General features: G+C 38.1%; 1 protein-coding gene across 28 annotated transcripts in view; it reads left to right on the plus strand.

Annotated features, from left to right (window-relative positions):
* BBX (BBX high mobility group box domain containing) overlaps window positions 1-27,217 on the plus strand; it is a 291,573-nt gene that overhangs the window by 229,880 nt on the left and 34,476 nt on the right. For all 28 annotated transcript variants that reach the window (XM_012189597.5, XM_042230795.2, XM_060417209.1 and 25 more), the window contains 4 exons: window positions 963-1,043; window positions 4,090-4,164; window positions 11,688-11,768; window positions 25,650-26,658. In XM_012189597.5, the coding sequence (XP_012044987.1) occupies window positions 963-1,043; window positions 4,090-4,164; window positions 11,688-11,768; window positions 25,650-26,658 (1,246 nt within the window). The remainder of the gene's footprint in view (window positions 1-962; window positions 1,044-4,089; window positions 4,165-11,687; window positions 11,769-25,649; window positions 26,659-27,217) is intronic.

Genomic DNA, 27,217 nt, shown 5'->3' on the forward strand with positions numbered 1-27,217 from the left:
TCTGCGTTAAACAAAAGCCCTGGGAGGAGCTGGAGCATAAACACATTCTTATGTCTTGTGGTGGTCAGCGATCCTTGATTGTTGGGGAGTAGAGGCGTCGTTTACCTCTCTCACCCTATGTCCTTTATCTGTAAAAGGGGGCAGATCAGAGGGATACTGAAATTCTTCCCCTCTAACATGCTATGACTCCTATGACTTTTGAATTACAGGCTACCAAGGTGATTATTTCACCCAAATGTAGTCAATTTTAACATTCGGTAAAAAAGGAAATATGTATCCTGAGAATAGTACTTGATTAATAGCAAGAATTTTTTTTTTAAAAGTCAGTAGTGTTTGTGTAACTATTGTTAATAATGAAAATCACAAGTAAAGATTTTAGAGTGTTAAATGTTTACCCAATATAGTAAATAATATACAAGGATATATTATAAAAGAAATTTCTCTTAGGAAAATAATACTAACTTTTCTAAGATTGAGACTTGTATATAAATTCAAGAAAACCCTGGAACACAAAAATTTGACCTTAGGTTTATTTTCCCAAAAGGTTTATAATGATCAAAACTCATTTTTGTCTTTTCATATAGTCAAGTGATACGAAATATTGGGAAAATGCAGAATGTGGAAAAAGTCGATATTCGTTAGTTTTGGTTGTAAAAAGCCAAGAGATCAAATGAGTGTCATTGTAGAAATTTCACTTTGGTTAAGGATCATGAAATGCATTGCCTTGTCTATCTCTTACTATTTATGGCATTATATTTAGCAAATGAATGATTATATAAAACTTTATAAAACCATGTATAAGACTTTGCAGAATATAACTATCTTTTTTTCACAGTACTGCCTTAAATTTGGGAATGAAAACCATTCCTTCCTTAAATAGGAATGTTTTAGGTGACATTTGTCCTCTGTTGTCATTCAGGAGCTATTTGTGTGATGCCTCATACCACCTTTTTTTGTTTTAGATCTCCTCTGGCACCTGCAGGCCTGATGTTTCAGAATCCTCTGAATTGCGTCAGAAGTCACCATTATTTCAGTTTGCTGAGGTAATATACATGTTGCAATCCATACTTAATGAAATGGTAACGTGAGCTTCAATTTTGGCTGATGACAGTAACTTAAAGCAATGAAGAACTCTTCGTTCTTAGATCAGATAATCATAAATGGGAAAATAAATTTTGAAACTCTAGAGTCTCTTAATTAAGGCATAAAGATATTTCCAGAAACGTGTTATTAACTCATACTAAATGTTATTTCCCTTAAACCTCATCACTAATTTTTATTCAGGGCTAGGGAAGTTAGGAATATAATTGAATTATTGTTAGAACTTATTTATCAGGTATTAATTTGACAGGTATTGAATCAGAAGATAGAATTGTCTTATGGTTATTAGCTGTGCATTCCTTTTTATTTATTTTCCATACACTTTTCTCTTAATTGAAACTTCAGCATGCAGTTGGCAGTTTTCAAAGTCTTATGTCTTAATGTTAGACCTGTTTGGCTCAGTATGTCTCAAACATACAGATGATGTAGAAAGCACATTATCCTTGATATCAAGTCTAAAGGTTAAGACTGCTTCCCCAAATGTCTGCTTTTACCCTGGAACTCAATATGGAGCCATCATTGATTAATTTTTTCTCAACGTTAAACCACATGGTCCTCCCTTGATCATTTGAATTGTCTTTCACTAGACCTTCTCTCAAACTGTCATCCCTCCTAATGTTTGCCCCTGGTGGTACAGTTTTGTACAAGGAGGAAATATGTTTTAGTTTCAGACTTTTTTCCTCCTCTAGTGTCCTTTCCTGGTGATTCTCAACATTTCATTGACAGAATTACTTTTCACGCTGGCATATTAGGTCATTCCTTTTATGACATTGTTGGTAATATGCCTAAGTGTCCTGCTGATATCACCAGAATATTATGTTATATATTTGCTCACATAATGCTCCTTACCTATCACTTTCCTGTCTGCTCTCTGTGAGGTGTGCCATGAATTCTAATTGTCTTGTATATTGTTTCCTCAAGAATTTAATATAGCAGAGTGTTCTGTCTGCACTCCCTTTTAAACATAGTTTTATACACATTAAATAATGTTAGTGCCAGCTTTGAAAGCAGAGATTCTTAACTAGTGATCCCTGAGCCCCTGAAGATCTAGTGAAATCTCTCAGATTTCATATGAAATTTTTGGTATTTTGACACATGTGCACTTTTTTTGGTTAGTATAGCAAATTAAAGAGTCCAAAGATATCCTCGACCCTAACCTACCATTTCTTCAGGAGCTCTTTATTCATGTCAGAATCTCCTCTACTCAATATTAATTTGTAGAAACCTCCTTTTATTTAAAAACTTGTGAAGTGCTTTTCAGAAATCTAGATGGTTTATACCACTGGTTCTATTTGGTTTACTCTCTGATTTAAACTTTGAAGGGCATATATTTCCCCTTACACAAACTATTTGTTTTCTTTAACTTTTATGGAGGGTTGGTAGAAGTGAGAAGTCATGTCTGAAATAAGACATGACTTTTATAAGTTTAAATGATAGACTGTAGGTCTGTAATTCCCAGGACATCTTTATGGATTCATATCTGCAATCTGTCACAGCTCTCACATGGAGGTCTTCTGAAATGATAGGTTTCATGATTTGACCAAGAAGAGTTCTACAAATTTATCGTCAAGTGTCTTCAGAGTACTTGGTTTTATCTTAGCCATTTATGACCATTTGTATATATCTAGTTTGTTAAATAGGATATGGGAGATCTTTTTTTCTTTCTTTCTTTTTTACTGAGATTTATTCTAAAAATGCTTGTTTGATTAAAAAAATACAGTGAAATGAAAATTTTCCTAGTGCCTTCAGCTGTAAATAGAGTCAATAATTCAATCAGTTCTCTCTTCTAATTATTCCTTATCTCTAAAAGTGGCTTCAGTGTTGTATCACGAACTGGCTCCATTATCTTTCTAACCAACTTAATTTGATTAAAATGAAGAAATGATTCCTATGAATTCTTATGAAGAGTTATGGTCCAGGTGCATGTATTGCTTAGTAAGTTGCCTTTGATGGAGTCAGTGGGCACAGTTAATTGAAGAAACTTTTGGGGGACTGGGAATGGGCTGAATTTATAGTGCCTATACTTTCTGCTTTTGTGACTCGTTTTCACCCAATTTTGTAGCTAGATAGAAGGTTTGTTCACTTTGAAACCAAAATTAATAACTGGCTTCGCTTCAAAACATCCTTGAGAAGTATTTCCTTTAGAAATACTTGGCCCTCAGAGGAAACCTTTAATGAAGTTTGAATAAGCACTAGTAGGTAGGAATGAAAATTTTCCTAGTTGAATCAAGGATGGTGTAACAGAATCCCCTATCTACTGTCAGAGATCTGAGGGTTGTGTGTGGGTGGGTGCAGGGGGCGGTGGTGGGTGGGAGGATGCATGGTGTTATAAAGGAAAAAAAACTATTCATATTCAGTAGAAAGTTTATTGAATTCTGGTTCCATACCAGGCAGTGTTTTCTGTGACTTAATTTCTTCTCACCATAATCCTATAAAATGGGGATTATCATCACCATCAACTTACAATTGGGTAAAATAAGTCTCAAGAGATTAGTTGAACTGCCCAAGCTCTTGTAGCTGGTGAGTAGCAGAGCTAAGATTCAGTCCCAGATACTCTGACCCACATGGTTTGTGTCCCCAGCACAGTCTCAGAGATGCCTGTAAGCAGAGAACAGCTTAAAGGGAGTACTGTAAGTAAGAGAGATTTTACTTGCAGCTTCCAACATTTAATATTATATTTTTAAAAAATCACTGAAATAAGTCTATCTGTATAGGTCTCCTCAACTGCTGTTTGGTACACATCTGATACCCATTCAAGAGACATGGCAAATGAGCCAAACTCAGTCTTTTTTCTTCTTGCCACGTCTGTTTTTAGAAACATGGCCTTTGTCTTCATTTATCATTGATACTGTTTTTCTAAAAGGGATTGAGGGTGATGACTCATGTCTTAGTCTTTATCAGTGTCTACAGGGGAAATATATGACAGATCTATTAGTCTGTTATGGAAAAAATGTCCTTGTGCTTTAAAAATTACATGTTTCCTTCCAGATATCTTCAAGTACTTCCCACCCTGATGCTCCTTCAAAACAGTGTCAAGCATCAGCCTTGTTTCAGTTTGCAGAGGTATGGCTTTTTTAAATATATATTTTGGGTTCAGAAGATTTACTGAGTGCAGAAAGTATTGGAATAGAATTTTGTCACCTGTAGAGGCCTTCAGGCATGCCTCTTGCCATTGCTAACAGAACATACATGGCAGACTGTTTATTGCTTTCTGCTGCTTTTCTGTAATCATAGATCATCTCCAGATTTTATAAACGTTGACTAAAGAGTTCATCCAGAATAACAGTTTTTCATTTATTTCATTTTGCCTTGTTTTTAACTTGCTTTAAAAGCTTAGGAAAATTGTCACCATGAAGGTCATAGTATTCCAATTTATTTGTTAAATTTTCCAGTAGCGAAATTAGATGCTGTTGTTGATGAATGCGTCTCACAGTGAATGCAGGGTGAATACGACCTGTTAGATTATACTGTGATGTAGCTTCAGCCAGTATTTATATTAGCGTTTAATCCCAGGCTTAGGTCGGGTCAGCTCTTGCAGGATCTCAGATTTCTCTGGATTGTCAGCCAGAGAGAGAGAGCACACCCTGGAGAGCATTTTCTTGGTTGGTATGATGAGAAGGCAATCTGATATTCTTTATTTTGCCACAGAAGCCCTGGCCTCAATCATATGCTCATTTCTAATAAGCACTATATGACAAATAATAAAATATATCCCTTTTGCAAAAGTAAGATACCATCTCCTTTAGGTTTTTCCCCATTTTCCTTTTTATTAATTTCAACCAAAAATGCATATCATAAACTAAGCAATTTTTTATAGGGTTGAGAGAAAATGACAAGCAAGACTATTCTGTTTAATATTGATGTATTGAATCACTTTTTATTCATTTGCATAAAGAGTGCTTCATAAATGAAATGTAAAATGATATCCTTTTGGCAGGAGAAAACCCAGCATCTTACTTTGAAAATGAGAAAAAATTACTTTTAGCTCTAACAGTTTTTTTTTTTAAATGCTGCTTCTTCTTGGGACACTTGCGTCAACCAGCACAACTTGATCCTACCAGTTGGCTTGCTTATCTGTAAGACTTCTCTGTCATAGTGCTGCTATAGTTGTTGAGGGCTATTCTGTAAAAGAGGTAACCAGAATATCATATAATGGTATCATTTCACCAAGAACAATTTGCTTGATGAATCTGAATAAATTAAGATTTTATCATAATTTTTCATTATGATAAACAGGCTGGTATTTTCACTGTCAGGGGAATAGTTTCGTTTTATATTTCCTTGCTCTCCTCTAGTCGTTGATATCCATTTACTTGATACTAATAATTTTTTCAAAGATAAAAAAGAACTTTGACATGACTATAAATGTTTTTAGTGTTGGTACCTGATTGGCTCCATCAAACTTTTTAGAAACAGTTCCTTCCAAACACAGTTTATTTGGCATATATTTAAATTCTGTACTCATGAATATTAGAAAGGTTGAGGCTTGTCTTTGACACATCTGATATTTACGTATGCATTATTTACCAAGAGTTTTCAATTTAATTAAAAATGTTTGTATAGCATATCTCAGCTGATGCATTTCTAACAGGTCCTGTCACTCAGAGTGTGGTTCTTATTTTTAAGTGATAGCACCATCAGATTTATTAGGTGTCCTGAAGCCCTGGGCCACTCTAGGAAGCAACGTGAAGGTGAAGCAGCCACTGTCTCGTGACTCTGGAGAATGAGATCCCATGCCTCTTTTGAATTAATTTGTTCTGTACACTCAATCCTCAAAAAGAAAGGTTTTTTGTTTTTGTTTTTTTCCTAGTAAAGAACCTCTCTTTCCTTAGGAATTGTGCAGGAAGACATTTCCAGATATCAGTTCTCTATACTCAGTGGCATTTGTCTTCTGAGGATTTCTGACCATGCATGTATAAGATTTGAGGAAGCTTTAAAAAAAATTAATTTCAGAACTTCTTAGGACTTGTTTCAAGGCCTTAACAGAGGAAGGCATGCACGATGGAAAACCAAAATAAAATGTTCTGCGTTGGAATCAAATACAGTTCCCATCTAAACTCTGTGTATTATTTTTCCTGGTTTTATTTTGTATAGATTGATAATTAAGAGCCCTTACAATTCCTAAGCAGATTAAATTATTACGTACTTAGCCGTTTAATTGTAAATGCTATATATGATTATATAAGAGAAGTATACTAAAATACAGGGTTCTCTAAGGATATATATAACCTCCAGTCACTTTCCTCAGCTGACCCAAGAGAACTCTTAAGTTTCAATATCTCTCATGTTATGATCTGACCATATTGTCAGCCGAGTATTGCACTGGTTTATTCAAATCTAAACTGTACTAACTAGATGGACTGATTAAAGTATCTACTAAGATCTGCTATGAGTGTATTTATTACGGTAGAAATAGAATAGCCTATAATTACTGTGATCGTATCCCTAAAACTTTTATAATTATTTCATAAAACACCCATCACCTTTGAGAAAACACAAAGGCTTTTGAAATTCTTGTTCTAATTAGTCTTTACCAGAGGCTCTCCAACTTTGAAACAGATTAGAGTTCCCTCAAAGACTTGTTCCAACACAGATTGCTGAACCCCACCCCCAAAGTTTCTTATTTAATAAGTCTGCAGTGGGGCTGATAATTTGCGTTTTCAACAGGTTTCCTCTTAGGGAACTGCAGTTTGAGATCACTGCTCTATAGGTGGTAATTTTTACCACAAGTTATTAAATCAGCATTGTTAGGCACTTCTGGTATCTCTGGGAACTTACAGGGAAAGGATTAAGTGAGGAGGAAATGGGCAGATAATAAAAATTTGCCCAATGGGCCACATTATAACCCTCATCCCTTTTCTGAGAGATTCTTGGTCCTATTACATATACTTAGAGAAGAATGTTTATATCATTTAGGCAACAGTTTTCTGTTGAAGAATGTTTTGCTTTGTAAATGCCCTTAAGATCAGGCTTGCAAAATTCTTAGAGACCCTTAGTGTTAATTTCATTTACAAGTCTTCATAACTCCAGGAAGAGGTTGGTCATTTATTGTGTAATACAATTATCCTAGAAACACACTTTTTAAAAAACAGTAAACCCAGGGCATTTCTTTAAATGAATATATTTTTTCTTGTATGTCAAGTCTTGGGTCTCTGTCTCACAAGCTGAGAAGGATATCTTTTCCTTCTGAACCAAATCTGATGATGTTAAAACCCATTAAAGTAACCTGCATGGAACCATGAAACTAAATAAAGAACATTTTGCTTGTAGGTTCTTTATAAATGTGTACATTTTAAGGGAGAAAAATATATCTGCTTTACAAGATATAGAAAGAAATACAGAGTATAGAACCTGTTTTCCTCACATTTCAGCCTGTCTCCCCTTCCATATTGATGGCTGTAATTCATCAAGATTCCACTTGGCCCATCTGAAGAGCCATCACTGTTTCCAGACTCTGATCCATTAAGTTGGTCAAAATGAGTTTCCTCTCTGCATTTTTTGTTATTTACGTGTAGATTGACACATCTGTCACTGTTTAGATCTCATTTACTGAAGACTAATCACCAAACGTAATGCCAGAAGGGAGTTGTTGTCATCCATTATTTAACAATTCTGAAAGCTGTGACCGGTCCACATAGCCTCTTCTCTGCTGAGTGGCTGATTCTTAAACCTGGAGTATGCCTTTATGTTGAAAAATTGCATGTTTACTTTGAAGACAGGGAGCTAATCTGGACAATTTAAACAGACACATTTGAACACTAAGACTTCCCTTAAAAGATTTTTCATTTGCTAATATAAATACAGTCGTAATCTTTCCAAGGTATTGTCACTCTTGGATATAAGCAATTGGTGCAGTTTTAAAGTATTCATTTTTATGATGGCGTGCCCAATATGTTACAGAATGTTATACTTGACACAGATTCCATATGCTCACACTGGAGCTCATCGGTGTGAAAGTTTTCCATGTTTTATTGGAAGAATTAATATTTCTTTTAAGATAAGGAAGACCAATTATGTCATACTGTTCGTTCATTTTTTGATTCATTTATTCACTCAACAATTGTTGGTCATTTCCTCCCAGACTGCAGTGTTTATGATACCTGTTATAACTCCAGAAGGCTTCTGCCTAATTTGCTTTTGATCTTTGCCACCTCTTTCCTTGATGTGCTCCCCTACCTCAGGCAGCTATAAAAATAGCAGTTTAACGAGGGTGATCATTTTTCTTGCAGTTTTGCTGTATGTCACATACTTTTAATACCCACCCTGTTTATCAGAACATTACTTAATAGACAGAGGAGAGACTACAGTGGAATTAACAGATTAGCAAGCCCCATCCAATGTGAGGAAAATAAAAAAACATAGCCCCAAACTTACCATGCAGTATGGCCCACTACTGCCCCCTACCCAGGAGGGCAACACAACATGCGCTTCCCTCCACTGGCAGACCTGTCACTGAAAGACATGTTTTAGCTATATTATTCTTACTTGAAAGGATGTGGATGTCCCTTAAATAGGAAAAAAAAAATACGAGGAAATGAACAATAGTATAAAAAGTCAGCATTACATAAGCTATGTTTATATTAGAAGCAGATGAGATTACTGAGAGAAAAAGTATAAAGCAAAAGACAGAGGGCCCTAAGACAGAACCCTGAGGGAGAACATTTAAGGGCTCACTATAGAAAGGGAGAACCAAGAAAGAACAGCAAGGAGAGACCTTAGAGATAGTCTGCAGTATTAGAAATCCAGAGAAGACTCTCAAGACAAAGGTCAGCCATGCCCAGTGCTGCAGACAATAACATAAGTTCCAACCCCTTCCCCCAGTTAAGAAGCCAAAAGGCATTTTTATAGAAAGTATATCTTACTGTTGAGTCATTCCATGAAATTTTTATTGTTAGGTGATTGTAGAAATGTTGGGCCGCTAAAATACATTGATACACCCCCTACCAGCATGATCCTTTGGAAATCAGGCTTACAGCAACATTGAGCATTTAAAATACTGCCCTGTACCTACAGATAGGTAAAAATACTTTTAGATAATGAGGAAAAATAGTGCTTACTAAACATTAGGCGGTGGTTTCTTTTGCAAGGCAAGGAACCATTCTCAAGCCTCGATGCAGAAGACTGCATGTTAACTCAGCTGACAGGCAATGGATCTGTGTGGTCAGAAGTTCTTCACTGAGCCTCTGGGTGTGCCATGCAGTCATTTGGCGCAGGCTTTGTGGTAGTGAACCTACACACCCACATAGGCTTTGTGGTATTGAACACACACACACACACACAGACACACACACACACACACACTGAGCCTCTGGGTGTGCCATGCAGTCAGTTGGTGCAGGCTTTGTGGTAGTGAACCTACACACCCACATAGGCTTTGTGGTATTGAACACACACACACAGACACACACAGACACACACACAGACACACACACACACTGAGCCTCTGGGTGTGCCATGCAGTTATTTGGCACAGGCTTTGTGGTAGTGAACCTACACACCCACATAGGCTTTGTGGTATTGAGCGCACACACACACACACACACACAGCGTCAGGGAGTATAAACCTACAGCAATAACCGCACACACACACACACACACACACACACACACAGCGTCAGGGAGTATAAACCTACAGCAATAACCGCACACACACACACACACACACACACACACACACACACACACACACACAGAGCGTCAGGGAGTATAAACCTACAGCAATAACCGTGACAGCAGGGGGAGCCAGTGGAAGAGCTAGAAAACCGTGAAGCTGTGTGTTGCAGCGTCGCCGAGCTTGTTGTGCTCTTGAGGGTATTATATGATTATGTGACAAATTTAATATTCTACAGATTATTAAATTTAATAATTAACCTCTGAGGTTGCAATTTTTCACTTTATTCTAGTTTCAATCTGTAGCTAATTTGGGGGGATTGTATTAAGAGCTTATTAGTGTTAATAATGATAAATCCTTATAACTAATAATTGTACTGTTGATTGAGGGCATAATATGGGCTGAGCACTGGGCCAGACTCTTTAGTAACATAACATGTCATCTTCACAAAAGGAATACGGGGCAGATAGTGTTTCTGTTTTGAAGGTGAAGATGTGGTCTTAATTATTTCCTTCAGTCCACACAACAAAAAGTAATGAAGGCTTGTTTGTCTGACACGAAAGCCATGTCCTTTCTATTAATACAGTGTGGGTTCACGTGACTGGTCAAGTTACTCCCAAGTTAGTAATTGTATTAAATGTGTTTGTTTTCTTAGTCTAATGATAAGGTTAGTAATTGAATTCACCTTGTCTAGAAAAAGTAGAAGTGACATATATCAGAGAAAATTCAGCCAGAGGAAAATCTTTAGAAAGCTTCAGCCCCTAAGTTGATCTAAAGAAAAAGGAAGTGAGTGGGATGAATAGGGAAGGACTATCAAAAATGATAGCACCCAGGAGGAGAAATCCCCTAAAACTTAAACTAGCCCTTTCTAAATGATCCAGGTGGCTTATTAGATATTTGCCTCAACAAAAGCCTCTTATTCAGCAGGGAGAGTTTTCTAGGGAGAATTTTCTCTAGCAGTAATGAAGCCCCCAGTCTCTCCTGGAGGGACAGCTCCATGATATTCCCTGTTGGGCCTGGGGTCACCTGTAAGGATATCATCACAAGGCAGGTTTGCCTCCTAAACTGAACTGAGAAATACCTGTCTTAAACTGAGAAAGAATTCCCAATCATGAGGAATATTAACAGCATAGACCATTGTTAGCTGCTCTAATGATGACAGAACTTCTCTAGGAGAAGACTTCTTTGTAAAGATCCTTAAAAATATATGTCCTTCTCAACTCTTTACTGAGTTAAGCTTGAAATTAGAAATTAAGTCTTCCTATAAAAATGAGATAGGACAGTGCTGTTCTTTGTTGCAACTGTGCCCAGTTGCAGTTTTACAAAATTTGAAGAAGAGCATGCAGTCACCATGTAATGGTGTGTGTATGTTGATGTGCTTACTGAGATTTGTGGTCTTCACAGTTAATCTTTGTACTTTGTCCTTTAGAGCATACTCTTAAGTGCTACTGCTAGTATTTTATATAAGACTTAGCTTCACCAGGTCTTGTCATATTGCCTAACACATTTCTCTTCAATTCTCAGAAAAATATTTGTTGACTGCCTTGTTGCTGTCTTTTCACAGGGATCCCAAATGTATTTCAACAAAAAATTAGCTAATTGCTTTTAGTTAAATGTGAAATGACACTAAATCTCTTTTCTATATGACCAGTTGCTGAGTTGGTGTTTATATGAAAGTAGAAATGTATAACTTGTCTTAAGGTTATAGAGTTAAATTTAAAGCCTGGAATACTCATACGTCTTATCATCCAACAGCCATCCAAGTCACACCTGGTTTTTTTGTTGCTATTTTTGAGGTTATTTACTAACATTGGTTTCAAAATTACAATCCCAAACCTAACACATTTAAGTTATTTGACACTTGAAAGCAATGATATTCTTATAAACTAAGGAAAATTCCTGAATGGGTGTGAATGGAGAGCAAAAATTCTGATATCACAATTAATATTCTTTATGTGAATTGTTTTTCATATAGATTTCTTCAAACACTTCACACTTGGGTGGTGCTGAACCTGTAAAACGCTGTGGAAAGTCTGCACTCTTTCAACTGGCTGAGGCAAGTTTCTAAGAATACATTTCAATAAATCTGCAGTGGTTGAAGTCACAAAAAAGTTAATCATAACAATGTTGCCTAAACTGAACTATTTCACCTGTGACCATAATGTGTGTTGTATATAATTTTCAACAATGAGGGGGGTTCATCTTTAATTTAAGGAAAGTGGACTTTTGCTACTAAAAGTCATCAAGCATTGAAAAAGGTTATCCCAGGAAATAGCAAAATCCTTTCACAGATAGTATTTTAAAATAAGGTCAGTTTTTGTCTCTCTCGGATTGATAAAGTAAGTCCATCCTAAACCCAGAAAAATGGTCTAGGTAATTTTCCTCTTCTCTGATTCTCTTATATTAATAACGTCTATAAATCTCTGGAAAGCACTACTTTTAAATCAGGTAGTTGATGTTTTAATTTGGGGGGCTTTTTTAGTGAAGAACTCAAATGACATGTTCTAAAGTCTGGTTTTATAGCATCTCTCAGTTGTGCATTTGATGTGACATGGATATAAAATGCTACTATTCCTTTGGTCGAGTAAAAAAGATGTTTTTGTAAAGGCTGTGAAGGACAGAACTCTCACTTGATGGGGACAGGTGGGGAGGAAGACGCCGGAAGTGATTGTTAGTGGGGTGGGCAAGAGGGGGACTTCCTTTGCCAAACTGTGACCACTCTGCCTTCAAGGGAACGTGTAGGACACGTGTCTTTAGCACCAGACACTGTTGTAGGGGTTTTCTCTTTCAGTGAAACAAATTAGGAGGTACAAAATGGGTAACCAAATATCTCTCATTAAACTTTCTCTCTTTTTTTTCTGTCTTCCTTCCAGTCCGTTTGTTTCTTCTTGAGTGTGTGTGTGTGTGTTTGTGATAAATTATTTTGAGTTTATTGAACTTAATGGGACAGCCTGTCATTTTCTAAATTTTATGGTAGCTTGTGTCATTAAAATTTAGGCATTTCAACTATCTAAGTCCAGCCAGATCCAAATTAGAAGCATAAACAGTAAAGTATGTAAACAGTGGGACAAACTAACCCAGTTGTATCTGACATGAAGCTGACATGCTTCTTGTATAAGACAAATTCAGACTCAAAGTAGAGGGCTAGGAATAACTAGAAAACTTAGGGAGACCACAGGGAGTAGTTTTTAAAAGAACTGGGTAAGTCAGTAGCAAGGTACTATTTCTGGTAGAACTAAAGTGGTAAAGATCTGGCAATGAGTGTGCCTTTAGAGTTGTAACTGTGTCTTCGTAAGCAGGGAGACGATGAGGTCGTAAATTTGTCAAGTATCTAAGACTATATAGTTTGTCAAAATAATTTATTTGAAATAATTATTTTTCTTAAATTATATGAGTGTATAGCCATTTTGGCTCCTCCTGTAGGGGAGGATTGTGTTTATATATATACACAAACTTACACATACGATCTTTTAAATATTAAACAACACTAATCTGTCCTTGGTGGCTGAGATAGTAAAGAATCTGCCTACAATGCCAGAGACTTGGGTGCCATCCCTGGGTTGGGAAGATTCCGTGGAGAAAGGAATGGCTTCCCATTCCCTAGAGAATTCCATGGACAGAGGCGCCTGGTGGGCTACAGTCCATGGGGTCGCAGAGTTAGACACAACTGAATAACTAACACGTTCAACTTTCAATCTATAAAACAAACTAACTTTCAATGTAAATATATATTTATTAGATAGTTTTGTATTGGAAATGTATGGGCCTTAGAGGTGCTTTGCTGTGGGGGGTGCTAGAGCAATGAAAATTTGTCTTCTCATTTTCTTTCTTTGGCACAACAGTCATTAAAAAAAAAAAAAGGATTCCCCATTAAATCAGAGCTCATTAAAAAGAACACTCTTCTAATTTGTAGGGATGCATCCCAAATATGAAACAGATGCTATGGTCTAACAGATGTTTCAGTGCTGGTGTCGTAATTTAAAGGGGTAAAATGACTGCAATAAGCCTATTCCAATTATATAGCAAATCAGCTTATACTCAGACTTAGTTTCATATAAGATCTGAGTAAAAATATATGCTTTTGATAAAACAGGGTCGGTAAAAAATTATTTACTGAGAAAATCTCACATTATTATTTGCACCACATGAATATGATGCCATAATGCTAATAGAGTGTGTTTTAGAATAACATCCTAAAGCTTTCCCAGTTTGTAATTAAACATAAATATGTGCACAATGGATTAATCAGCATCTTCGAATAATCACCAGTGGAAATATGCTTCCTCAGTTATTTTTTTTCTTCCTTGTGTAGTTGATGTTCATCTTTTCTTGAAAAGAATATAATATTTAATTATTTCAGGTACCTCTTTAGATAAGCATGACAGGGTATTGAAGAGAATTTTTCCTGCGGCCCAAATTGTTGCTGTTGTCAGAAATCCTAAAGAATAGCTTTAAATTCACACATTCCAAAGGGAGAGCCACCAACAAGCCACCTTCAGTTTGGGCCAGATCTTCTTGCAGGATTTATAAAGAGACAGCCTAACCCAGCTGCCATCCGATCGACCACCCCAGGGGTTTTCCTTCTTGTCCCCACCCTAACCCCAAGGGTGGGGTGTCACAGGCTGGGCAGTCACTGGAATATCATGGCTTTTCTCCTTGTCCTGTGGAGGAAAGCAGAGTACTTCCTCTTCTTCACCCCTGGCCTCTGTCAAGCACAGTGAAGACAGCTTTGAGAGAAGCCCTGTTACAGACTAAGTGAAGAAGTGTCTTCTCATGGTTTGGCAAGAAGCAAGCAACATCTTAGATGTTGATTTATTGCTGCTGCCTTCTCTCTGACCAAGCAAAGAGAGAACCAGAGGAAATCAACAGCAGGCAGAGACTTAGAACAGCTTGCTGCGCTCTCTCTCCTGGCATTGCAAGGATGCATTTGTTTTCCAGGGACAAATGAACAAGTAGAAGGTAGTTCGACTTGATCAGGCAAGAGGCCATGCGCCAGTCATGGGGAGAGGGCTGGCCTGGGACTGTCTGATCGTTCATTTGACAGTCTGAGGAACTCCCACTGCAGGAGTGTTGTTCAGCTAGTTTGCACCAGGACAGCTGTCCCAGTACTAAAATACCAAAACACCTCCTATTGTTGATAAAAAGACTGGGATCCTAGCAACTAGAGGGCACAGCAGGGGGCCTGCAACACCCTGTTCTAGCCCTGACACCACGTCCCTTCTGGTTGCTTAGCACTCCTGCCTGTTAAATATTTTGTATATCATCTTTGTCCTTGACATCCCTACCAAGGTCATTCAGTCTTACATGGAGTTAGTAGGAACAAAAACGTAACCAGGGGTAGTTGTTTTTACCTCCACCATTCCTTCTTCTGTCCTTTCAACCAGTGGCTTTATGTCTTGTGAAGGAAGGGCCAGGAACCAACCCAAGATCTAACCACTCACCCTTCCCAGCTTCATTCCTGCAGCTGGGCATGGGGGTAGTGGTTGAGGAGCCCTCCCAAAGACAGGCTGTTTCCTACAAGAAAACTCTTCTCTTGGAGAAAAGCAAGAAATATGGTAGGCATATATTTGTTGCTGTGCTTACACCCACTTTAACAGGCAAAAAGAAAACTGAAAGAGGCTGGCAGCAGACAGAGAGGGACTTAGATTGGCCTGCTTCTCATTGTGAGGACCCCTCCCCATTTCCCAGCACCCAAGCTGGGAGATCCTCCAGCAGAAGGCTCTGCTTTAGGCATTTGATTGACATTTTAAATTGGGTGGATTTTTAATAGCTGAAAGAGACCTGAAAATTCTGGGATCTATTCCAGTTATTTTTCAGGAATCTACTCCAGCTAGGAAGGGAGATTTGGCACTGTGCTGCTAAGGTCAGGGAATTGTGAAAAATGCAGTCTTTTATGTTTGAACCTCCATGAGGTTCATACTGTTCAGTTAATCAGTTAATTGGTGCAGGTACTATAATGTATTGTGTTTCCTTTCCTTTTGAAATTAATTAGGTCAGGTCACATAAAGAGCAGCAGAGCATCCTCCTAGAGATCATTGTGTATAATAGTTGCTCTAGTTGGAGACTCACAGAGACGTCTTTATCTGTGCATTTTCGCAAAGAAAATGCTACGCTTAAAGATATCTGTTACTAAAATTGCTGAGTACAGCAAGTGGATTAGTTTATTCATTTATTCTAACAGTTGTTTCTGAGAGCCTATTCCATGCTGTTAACAGTGAGGCAGCTGATGCTACCTGCATATGGATGTACAATGAGATAACCTGTGAGCTTTCTTTTGACATCAGTGGTATTGGAAGACCTTAACTCCAGATCCAGTTTTGGTGTTTGGAATGTGTTAAGGGGCTGGAGCATAAGCCTAAAAGTATTACTATTTTACTTCTAATTTTTTTATCTGCAAGTAAATTTTCTTATCTATCATAAGATGATAATGACCAATGTCTGTTATCTACAATGTGTTAGGTACTCTTTTATGTACTTTATATTAAGTCATTGAATTCTCACACCTGTCCTTTGAGGTCAGTATTATCATCATTCTTCTTTTACACAGTTAAAAAAAAGACAGAAGTTTTGTGATTCACCTAAGGTCACATGGACAGGAAGTGTTAGAGCATCGCTAGAAATCTAGGCAGTCTCTCCACAGCCTGGGATCTTCAACACTATGCTATTCTGTCACTTGTTTTAGATAAATATAAGAGACTGTGCAAGTTAGTTGTTACAGGAGTTTGCATGTTATAGAAGGCTCTATGGAAGACAGCTTACTCCTACACATATGTGTATGGCTGAATAAGATGACAGATTGTTCAAGACTGCTGTCAAAAAAATGGAGCTGATATTTCCTTTTTAAAAAGTGATTCTACTTTTGCAACTGTCGAGATACATCTTATACCCTTAAATAAGTGCCTGTTTGAGAATATACTTGGGGAGATACTGTGAGGACTATAGGAAATTATAGTATACACCTCCTGTCCTCTAGGAACCTGTTCTCCAGTTGTAAGGAGATAAAATATAAAAAGTTAAGAGATAAGAAATAAATTAATGGTGCAAGTGGTTTCACAGGAAATCATGCAATGAGATGAGGAAGCTCAATTTGAGTGATTCCCAAAGTGAATGTGTAAAATCAGTAAACGGAGCAGTGAATTCAGCTGGAGTGCTCTGGGGACTCAGCACTGAGGAGGAAGCATGAAGATAGATGGTTCTTTGAAGGAGTTCTTGGGGAACAGAGGTTGAAACTAGCAGCCTTTGGGCCACACCCAGCTTTAAGAGATACTCTGTTTGGCCCACAATTTGTTGACCTGTGTTATATCTTACATTCGAATTAGTGGCTAATACTTTAAAAGTATAGATTTCAAGTAGATGCATACGGAGGGCCTGGAGACGCTGGACCAGCCTCTGCATGAGAACCGGTGGTCAGAGCGGATAAGTGGCTGCCCCCTTAGAGAGCTGTTTGTGGTACAAATGTCACTGTCCTCTCCTTTCCCTACTGAGTCCAGACTCTGAGTCCAGTAGTCATTGCCAGTATCCATTTGCACTTGTTCATTCCTTCCCGCCCCCGGCCGTTTCTACCTAACCAGCCATACACACTGGAGATAGTGATTTATACATAATTAAATGGAGAGATGGGGGAGATACAGTGAAGAGACAAAGGCAGGCAGACATGAAATAGGTAGATGACAACAAGTAAATCAGCCGAGCATGAGTGCAGGGCTGTGCTGGGAGATTTATGCAAGGTGAAGGTAGAGTGTCGCTGCAAGTCAGAATTGGGAGGGTGTTTAGTGTGAAGCAGAGATACTTGTACTTGAAAATAATGAAGGGTGATTGAAGATTTGGAGCAGGGGAGTGCAGTGGTGAGAGCAGCCCTTGAAGAGATTCGCTTGCTGGCTGTGGGGGTGGCAGGGTACAGGGGATCCAGCTGGATTTGACAACGGAGTCTATGTCAGAGGGAAGGGAAGGGAGTCAGCAACCACTCCAGCCTTGAACTTGAGTGTGTAGGAGAAGGGCTTCCAGAAGTTTGCCTTGAGTGATCCTGGAGCCTGACTGTGAGAAAGCTGGATGTTTGTTAACCTGGGGGGGAGCCCCAAAGTAGAAAAGCATGCTGAGGGAGAAGAGATAACTGAGGACATCCAGTACTCAGAGTCCACATGAGGGGCTGGCCAGCTACGTAAACGGCCGAGTTTAGAAAGCAGAGACCCATGTTCCTCTGAGCACAGGAGGAAAGGTGAAAATCAGTCGCCACAGGATTGCTGGATCCATCTGCGTTGTGCTTTTCTTCTCTATCACAATTTGTGAAGCAAATCATCTGTTATGGTGCAGCTGAAGAAAGAGAATGCTGGACCTCTCCAGATACACTCTTCATCGATGCAATAGGCAAGATTTTGGGTATGGTGGGTCCCAGGGAATTGCAAAAGTTTTCATTAACCGTACTTATTAAAAAAAAAAAGGAAATGTTTTCAGAGGCCTCAACACCCTAGTTTTTCTTACATTCTAACTTGCAAAAACCACATATAATGAAAATCAAATGGATGGGTAACAATGAATTTATTACAGTAACTCTAAAAATTAAATCTTATGGAAAATTATGGCTCACTGTAAGAAAAGCTGAATTATGTTAAAATTACAGAAATTATATAATGATAAAAGTAGGAAGTCTCATCCCTCCTGTTAGCACTCCGGCCCACCACCGGCATTATAGGTGGTATTTAATCAAGATGTGACTCTGCTTCTGTGTTCTGCTGTGTCTTCGTTCTCCCTTCATCCTGCTGTAGCCCCCTGAAGCCCAGAACCTCAACGTGTAGTTCCCGGCTTCACATACACCCTTATCACAAAACAGAAGTCTATATATAATTACTGTGTATTTGAAGGGGCCTTTTATTTGAAAGAGGTGCGTTTCTTTCCTTTTTGTGCAGAGTTGCAAGCCATTTTTAGAAAACCCTTATGCTAAAACTTTTCATTTTATTTCTAATTACACCAGTTTACTTTTGTAGGGACTGAAATATAGTGACACACCTAATAACTTCCTTTAATACCATTGAAGGAGACATCAGTAGATGGCCTCTTGAAACAAAGGCCATCCCCACCCCATCTAATGTCTTAAAAAATGGTATAGTTCCTGAAGAAATAGCAAATAAGCATTTAAACCACCATTCCACCTGGCCCAGTTGTTATAGCAAAGCAAATAGTAAGCTATTTAAGATGCACAGATTTTAGTGTTGAGAGACACTTAGACCACTGTTGTGTGACCAGTTATCTTTTATAATAAAGAAAATTGAATTTTCTTAGCAGTGATGCTATTCTTTATTCTGTGAAACCATCAGCCAGTATATTTTTATGGCAAAAACATCCTGGTTCTATGTAATTATGGGAGAGGTGCACATCTTAGAAGAACGCTGCTGAATATCATCCTGGGGTTATGTCTACACTGTTTTGGCAAATAATAAGCCAGTACAAAATCACTGTAAACATACCTTGGCTGCAAAACATTTGTTTTGTACTAAAAAGCCGAAATTTTGAAACTGAAACTTCTTGATTGGTGTCAGTGGGTCTGTTTTCACACTGCCTTGTTTTCAATTGAGCTGGCTCCTTGATTACAGACAATGAAAGACAAAATATAATTAAGACTGAAATAATATGGTATATTTTGGAACTACATACGCATTTCTTTGTACTAGTTCAGGGAACCTTCTTCTATGGTATTACTTCTTATCTAGTGCACATGATTAATTATGTTTCACTGGTTATTTCACTCAGTCTTTTAAAGCAGGACATATTAATAAATGAATCTATCTTAACATTTGTCGAAAGGAATACATTTTGAAACGTCCTTGATTTGAGGAGATAAATGTTTGTCGTAGCACAGATTTATTATGTCTTTAAAGCAACTCCCCAATAACAAACCCTGAGCCTAAGGTGTGGTCTTACATGAACTGAAAATGACACCCTCTCTGAACTCAGGAATTTAAAAAAAAAAACAACCTCCATTTTATCTTTATAAAGATTTCAGTATCTTTATTTTTTTCTCTGCAGTCATTTTGAAGAGAATAGTTTTTTATGTGTCTGTCCAGCGTGTACATTCAAAGGATCTGGGTTTCAGCATGATGATTTTTGTTTGTTCGGGGGAGTGAGTTACATTTCTTCTAGCACATCACTATCAGGCCACTCTGACTACACGAAACAGTAATAAATCTCAGTGTGTTTCCAGTTGTCAGAGGTAAAATTAAAATATTGGTGAGTGATTTTCACGGGTGCTCCTGGGAACCATAACTAAGGACAGTTTGATCGTGGTCTGGGCCAAGCCACAGCATGGTCATAATTAGCATTGTTTTTTATAGACTCGTAACTCTTTCCTGGTATTAATCAGAATACATTTTAGATTCATCATTTACCTCGGAACTAATGAACCATTCAATCCAACACAATTATCTTTTGAATGCCTTCATTTTGAAAGCTACTAGGATATTCTTGGAGGAGAATACAAAGGTGAACAGGATATATTTTGTGCCCCCCTACTCTGAGTTACAGTTATTAAAAATAGAATAATACCTGAGGGAATAGACAGTAGATATCAAATATTTATGCCCAGCATTTGATTTAAAACATTAACATTTTAAGTCCTTTGAGTACAGCTGTGGGAGTGCCATCCAGCAGGTGTCCTGCAGATGATTTTCCATTCTCACTTTTAAAGAAGGTTATTGTTCTATTTAAAATAATAATAGAAGAATAAATTGCCATTTAGTAAGGCATGTTCTGTTTCAAGTCCTGATTAACAACCAACCCTCTACTAAAGGCAGATGAGCTAATTAATAACAGACATTAATCCTGTGCAGTTTTATTCACTTGAGTTCACATTGATTTATGCTCTTCTGTGTCCACTATGTGCACATCCCCGCATACGTGTATATAATGTCATTGGTTTGCACTTTCCTGAGTCCCACTGAAGTGTTACATATACACCCAAAAGTAGATGTCACTAAATGATGCTTGTACCCAAAAGGGGAACTGAGCTTGATTATATCTTCAGTAAGAGATGCTTCTTGAAAGATAATTGATTTACGATCTCCCTGAATCTAATGTTGTTGGGTATGGTTTTCCCTATGGTATAGAGTCGTTCAACCCTAGAATGAATAATTGGAGCAGTTGGTCTGCCAGGGCCATGATGTGCTATTAATGATACCAGTATGAATATTACTACTAGTAATAGCCAGCATTTAACGTACATGGCATTAGCCCCCAAAGGGGTGGTTGTCACAGTGCATTATTCTTGCTCAGTGCTGGATACCAACTTAAGTACTATTCATGTGCAATTTGCTGAACCCCTCAGTATTCATAAGGCAAGCACTGTATTAATATCCACATTCTAGAGATTGAGGCACAGAAGGGTTTAGAAAAAAGGAAGTAATTGGTGGCAGCGCCAGTCCTTGGTCATGGACAGTCTGGCTCTAGAATTCCTGCCTTTTGAAACTGCCTCTCAGTAACAAAATTTGCTCACATCTAGGAGTGATGGCATCTTCTTTGGTTTTTTGTTTGTTATTGAGTTACTAAGGCATGTCCTACTCATTTCCATCTTCTAAGAGGTACTAAATCCATAGCTGTGCCCGGGCTCTGTTGATGTCATGTGAAAATATGGACCGCTATTTCCTAGAAACTTTTGAAAATTACTTCTAATCATATTTGAACTCATAAAAAAGAAAATGAAAACTGGGGATTATTGGAAGTCTCCCCGCTCCCCTCCACAAAGTTACTGTCTAATGTGTGTCCCCAGGATCTCTGTGCCCTGTATGATGGCTTATATCCCAAGTGGCCGCAGACTCCCTTTCCTGGGTACCTGTGTCCCGTGATTTCCACCTGGATTCAGCCAGTGGGAGACCCTGGCAGAAAAATTGCAGGATGGAGGAAGAAAGAATCTGGGATTGTGCAGGGAAGGGGGTGAGAAAGGGGTAGAGGTAAGCAAAGGCAACGTCTCTTTCGTGTATCCAGCTCCCAGGAGCGTGGCCCACCATGGGTCCGTCTTCCACCAGGGACCTAGCTCCTGGGCTTCATAGCACTCCTTCCCCCATTTGTCCTGCCTACTGTTGCTAATCCCTGGGTTACCTCACCACCTCCGGTTTGGGTGTTCCGGTTCTTCATAACCTGTGTAATCAATTCATTCCAAGCCATAAATTCCCTCGGCCAGATCTGCCTTCCGTTGTTTCTATATGTGTACTTAGTCCCTGACTGCTGCACAAGCCACCCTCATTTTCTATTTCCTAAGCTTAAAAATAGGCTGAGAGAATGCTGTTGGCATTCTGTGTCCAGATTTCGGCAAAACTTCTGACAGGTCATCTTACGATGTCCTTGTAAATAGAGTGGGAGGAATTTAGAGTGGATTATTAAACATTCTTAGGTTGCTATAGTTTATTAATGTTCAAAATCAACCTGATGAAAAGGCTCTAAAGGTTTGTCAGAAGGCTGTGTCTTTGGCTGTGTCCTACTCAACATTATTACCAAAGATTTGGACCAAAACACAAAAAGCAACTTTATCAAATATGTGTATAAGACCAAACTGGAAGGTAACTTAATTCAGACTTTGAAAAGGATGTACTTTGTAAGGAAAAGTGAAAAATCTTGCATCTAGGTACAAAAAATATAAACATATTGAATGGCAGAGACCAAGCTCCCCAGCATAGTTATGGAGGTAGTCCAGAATTTTAGTTGACTACAAACCTAATACAAGCCAGAAGTTTGACCTGTTTAAAAAAAAAAAAAAAAAAAACCAGTGGGGCAAGTTCATCTTTGGTTCCCATTAGAAGATTAGGGTTGATATCAACTGACAAATAGTTTCACTTTTCATCTGGAATATTACAGGATAGCTAGGAACTTAATCTAAGAAAGATGAGTGTTTTCCAGACTTAACGTTATTTTCGAGTTTTATTTGTGCACATTCATTTATTTTTGCCCCCAATAACTCACTCGAGGATGTACTGTTACCATTTCTCAGCCTTTATATCCTCATATGGATTTAAGTATAAGCTCCGTAGCTCACTGTGTGGCCTTGGGCAAGTGCGGTGCTCACACAGGAGCCCACTTTATTTCAATAAAATACATTCTCACTTCCGGATGACCATACTGCATCTAGATAAAAGGGACCCAACCTTTAAAAGGCCAGGAAGCCTTTACGTATTATGAGCAGTTTGCCGGGGGAGAGACTCATGGGAGCATAAAGTCTGTCTTCTAGGATTTGAAAGTCTGTCACAGGAGAGAATGAGTGAATTGATTTAAGTGGCTCAGGGAACAACCAGGACTAATAGGGTTACCTTAGATTTTTGCTTAACATTTAAAAATTTCAAACAGAATTGCCCTTATTGCCCTCTAATATGGTCACTGTCTTTGTGCCAAACGATGGTTAACTCATTTTCAGGTGTTTTAGTAAAATGAATTTCTATACTAGGAAGAATGTTAAATTAGATAACATTAGATAATTAGATAAGTCTAGAGCAACACTCAACTCTGAGAGTCTGATTTCTGTGTGTTTGGGTTTTGGTTAGTGAGATTTGTGATTTGTACTTATTTGTATGATTGTTATAATTTAATTTCCAGCCATATAATTGTTTTCCTTGTAATTTAGAATTAGCATGCTCTATTTTTGAAAAAACTGTTAAGAGCCTGAAACAAGGACGTAAAGCTTGACTATGCTCAGTGTAATTACCTTCCCAGAAATATTATGCTATTTCCTGGAATATGTCCCCAGAGTGAATGTCTGCATTTGTTCCATTTCATTCCTAGCTATAGAATTCTATCAGGGGTGATGAGGAGCATCATTCTGAAATATATTGAAGCTGAGAATAGAGTTTGCAAAGTGTTATTGGGTTTGCTAAGATGAACCTGTGCAAATGCAAACCATTGGTTCACCACTGTGAAAATCAAGGCCTGTGTGGTAAAGGTCCCTGAAATGACTTATTAAAGGCCACCAGAGTGATAGTGCTTGAAAACTATAAAATTTATCTTGATGATGCCTTTCTAGCCTTCTTGCCAGAACTAGCATAGTGTCCCTCCCCATTTGGGGCAGTTAGATTCATGAAGGACTAGTATATTTGAGAAAGGAAAATAAAAATTATTTCAAAATTAAGACAAAAACAGCAGATCTCCCCTGAGAGTAAAGTACACAGGGAAGATGAAATGTATCAGTATTTCAGAATTAATTTGACGTTTTGCTTTGATTTTTTTTCTTTTTTTCCTGGTTGGGTCTAATAAAGGGAACTTCTCAGTCTTCATAACTGTTTGCTGAGGCCTAAAAGTTAACTGATCTCCTGAAAAAGACAGCTCTGTTGTGAATTTGTAGTATTTCAGATCTTTTCTGTGAATGATCCCAAAGGACTGGGTACTCTCGTCACCTTCATTTCTTTAAAGAAACCTCACACTGCCTGCGTTCCCCCAGCCTTTTCACCAGTTTCTTCCCAGATTTATTAATCATACTATAATTCTTATGGAAGGGTTTGAGATGCCCTGAAATTACTAAGGGAAAAAATGAGGTGAAATGGTATCTGATGTTTAATTCAATGTATTATCCATTTTAAAATGGATACTTTAAAAAATGAAATCTTTATAGCTGTTAACAATCTCTGGCAACTTGCCATTCCATAAAATGGTGATTTTTCTTTTAAAACAGTTCAGTTTCCTACTCATGTACTTGATGTGGGGGGCTCAGCATGCCCTAATACCTAATAGTCTTTTTCCTCTAAATTGGCAGTCAGTGAAAAGTAGATAAAATGAGTAATGGCTAAGAATCCCTGTGCTGCCATTGGTCTTATCAGCCTTGTCACTGTGATGAATTCCTCAGATGTGCTGCGGGGCTGGGGTGGAGGCTATCAGGACAACGTGGGATGGGCATTATTGATCCTTATACCTTTAGTGGCCTGGCACCTGTGCACCTTACAGGGAGTGTTTCTGAGTGAAAACCTAGGTATTGAAGATGAATTTGACAATGAACTATAATATCCTTTTTTGAAAATAGCTTCAGATTGCAGTTTCAAAGTACCTAGAGCTGCTGCAGAGTAAAATGGCAACATTCTCCTTTAATGTCCTATATGTGAAATTTGGGGAGTTTAAAAACTAACCGAATTACTGCCAGATGTGTTTTGATACTCAAAAATTTTCAAATTTTAGGGAAAGTGATATAGTATATGTATCTTACAGTATGCCATTCATTCCTCCAGTATATATTCAAATTCATGGAGATTTGATAGCCAAAACATGTATAGTCATGCTGAAATAAATTATCAGTGCAAAGCATTTTCATTATAGTTCTGGTCAGAATTTACAGCCATGTAAGTTCAGATCAGATCAAGTTTGCTAACAAGTTTTTTAAAGAAAGCAACCTACTACTTACTTTTCAGAGCTTTCATCTTATAATTTCTAATTTCAAGTGATTAGGTAGAAATTGTTGCTATTTTCCTCATATTTCCCCAAGGAAAAAAGAAAAAGTAAATATCTGAATAGAGTTTGGGGGTGATTTACTAAGCACTGCCATGCACGCATCATCTCACTTACACCTCACAGGGTCCTCTGAGATAACTGTCATCATCATTTTTATCTCACAAAGGCAGCAGAGGACTGAGGGCTGAAATGACTCATTCTAGATACAGAGTTAGCAAGGAGCAAAATTGGGACTCAAGCTCAGGTCTTACAACTCTAGCTTCCCCGCTCCTTTTACCAAATCTCATTTTCATACTAAAAGCTTCATCAGAAACTGGAAGATGACAATTTGAGTGTATGTTCCTCCAGAGCTGAATGATTATATTATAAAACTTTTATTAATTTGAATAAGTTAATTTTTCAGAAGTGGACTTGTTATTGTAAAGTTTGAAGTTTGTTTTGATTTTTTTTTTTTAAGGATGCAATTTAAAAGTTTAAGGTAATTTCAGGTATGCAGTAATGTGTTTTGTTCTCATTGTGTTTAACTGTTTAGATGTGCCTGGCATCAGAGGGGGTGAAAATGGAAGAATCAAAGCTAATAAGAGCGAAAGAATTAGATGGTGGAAGAATTAAAGAATTGGAAAAGGGAAAGGAAGAAAGAGACACAAAAATGGAGAAAACAGATGAAGCCAGGTTACAGAAAGAAGCAGAATTTGAAAAATCAGCTAAGGAAAATGTAAGAGATTCTAAGGAAATAAGAAATTTTGAGGAGCTCCGAATGGATAATATAATAGGTATAAAAATGGAAGCTCCCAAAGAAATTAAAAAGGAAGAATTAGAGGAAGATCAAAAATGTGGCCACTTCCCTGATTTTTCCTACTCTGCCAGTAGCAAGATAATAATAAGTGATGTTCCCAGTAGAAAGGACCACATATGCCATCCTCATGGAATCATGATCATCGAGGATCCCACAGCACTAAGCAAACCAGAGAAGCTAAAAAAGAAAAAGAAGAAAAACAAAATGGATCGACACGGAAATGATAAATCCACACCCAAGAAGGCCTGCAAGAAGAGGCAGTCCTCGGAGTCAGATATCGAGAGCGTCATGTACACCATTGAGGCCGTGGCCAAGGGAGACTGGGGCATTGAGAAGCTTGGAGACACCCCTCGCAAGAAGGCCCGCCCATCCTCGAGCGGAAAGGGGAGTATTTTGGATGCCAAGCCACCAAAGAAAAAAGTGAGATCTAGAGAGAAGAAGATGTCGAAGGAGAAATCCTCAGACCCCACCAAAGAGTCAAGGCCTCCAGATTTTATCAGCATTTCTGCCAGCAAGAACATTTCTGGTGAGGTGCCAGAGGGTATCAAAGCAGAACCGTTGACCCCCACGGAGGATGCGCTACCACCCACCCTGTCAGGACAGGCCAAGCCTGAGGACAGTGACTGTCACAGAAAGATAGAGACTTGTGGCTCCCGGAAATCGGAGAGGTCTTGCAAAGGTGCTCTTTATAAAACCCTGGTGTCTGAGGGCATGCTCACCTCTCTGCGAGCTAATGTTGACAGAGGTAAGCGACTTCTCAAAATCTGAAGAGAACATGGAAACCTAGCAGAATTCCTCTTGCAGAGGTATTGAAAAGCAGTTAAGACTACAGTAAAGAACATTAGTATCAAAATAGTATCTTAGATCTGTATGAGTCTTTGTGGCTTATAGAATATATACATTTGTCATTTTACCGTATGTTTTAGCACCATAGAGGAACGTTTCTATTCAACTTAATTCTCAGAATATAAGTGTTCTAAGTTACTCCAGTCTTTTCCCTTTTTACTGATGTCAGCTGATTTTTTGTTTTGAAGGATCAGTATTGCATGTGTAGAGCTCTTAGTCTGGTTTTTAACTGATGGAAATAATTTTCAGAATCACGCAGGTATGGTTGACAGAATCTTGACCTGTAGACTCTAGAAACAAGTCTACACCTCAGGCTGATTCTGTAATGGAAAAGTAAATAGTAGTTAGTCTTTCTCATGAGTCAAGTAGCACCTGTTGAGTTATGAGACTGTGGATCTCAGTCTGTAAGTTACTTTTTTACACATTCTGTTACTGAAGGTGGTCCTGAGTTCTCTGAA

This window comes from Ovis aries, chromosome 1, assembly GCF_016772045.2.
Source record: "Ovis aries strain OAR_USU_Benz2616 breed Rambouillet chromosome 1, ARS-UI_Ramb_v3.0, whole genome shotgun sequence".
NCBI lineage: Eukaryota > Metazoa > Chordata > Mammalia > Artiodactyla > Bovidae > Ovis > Ovis aries.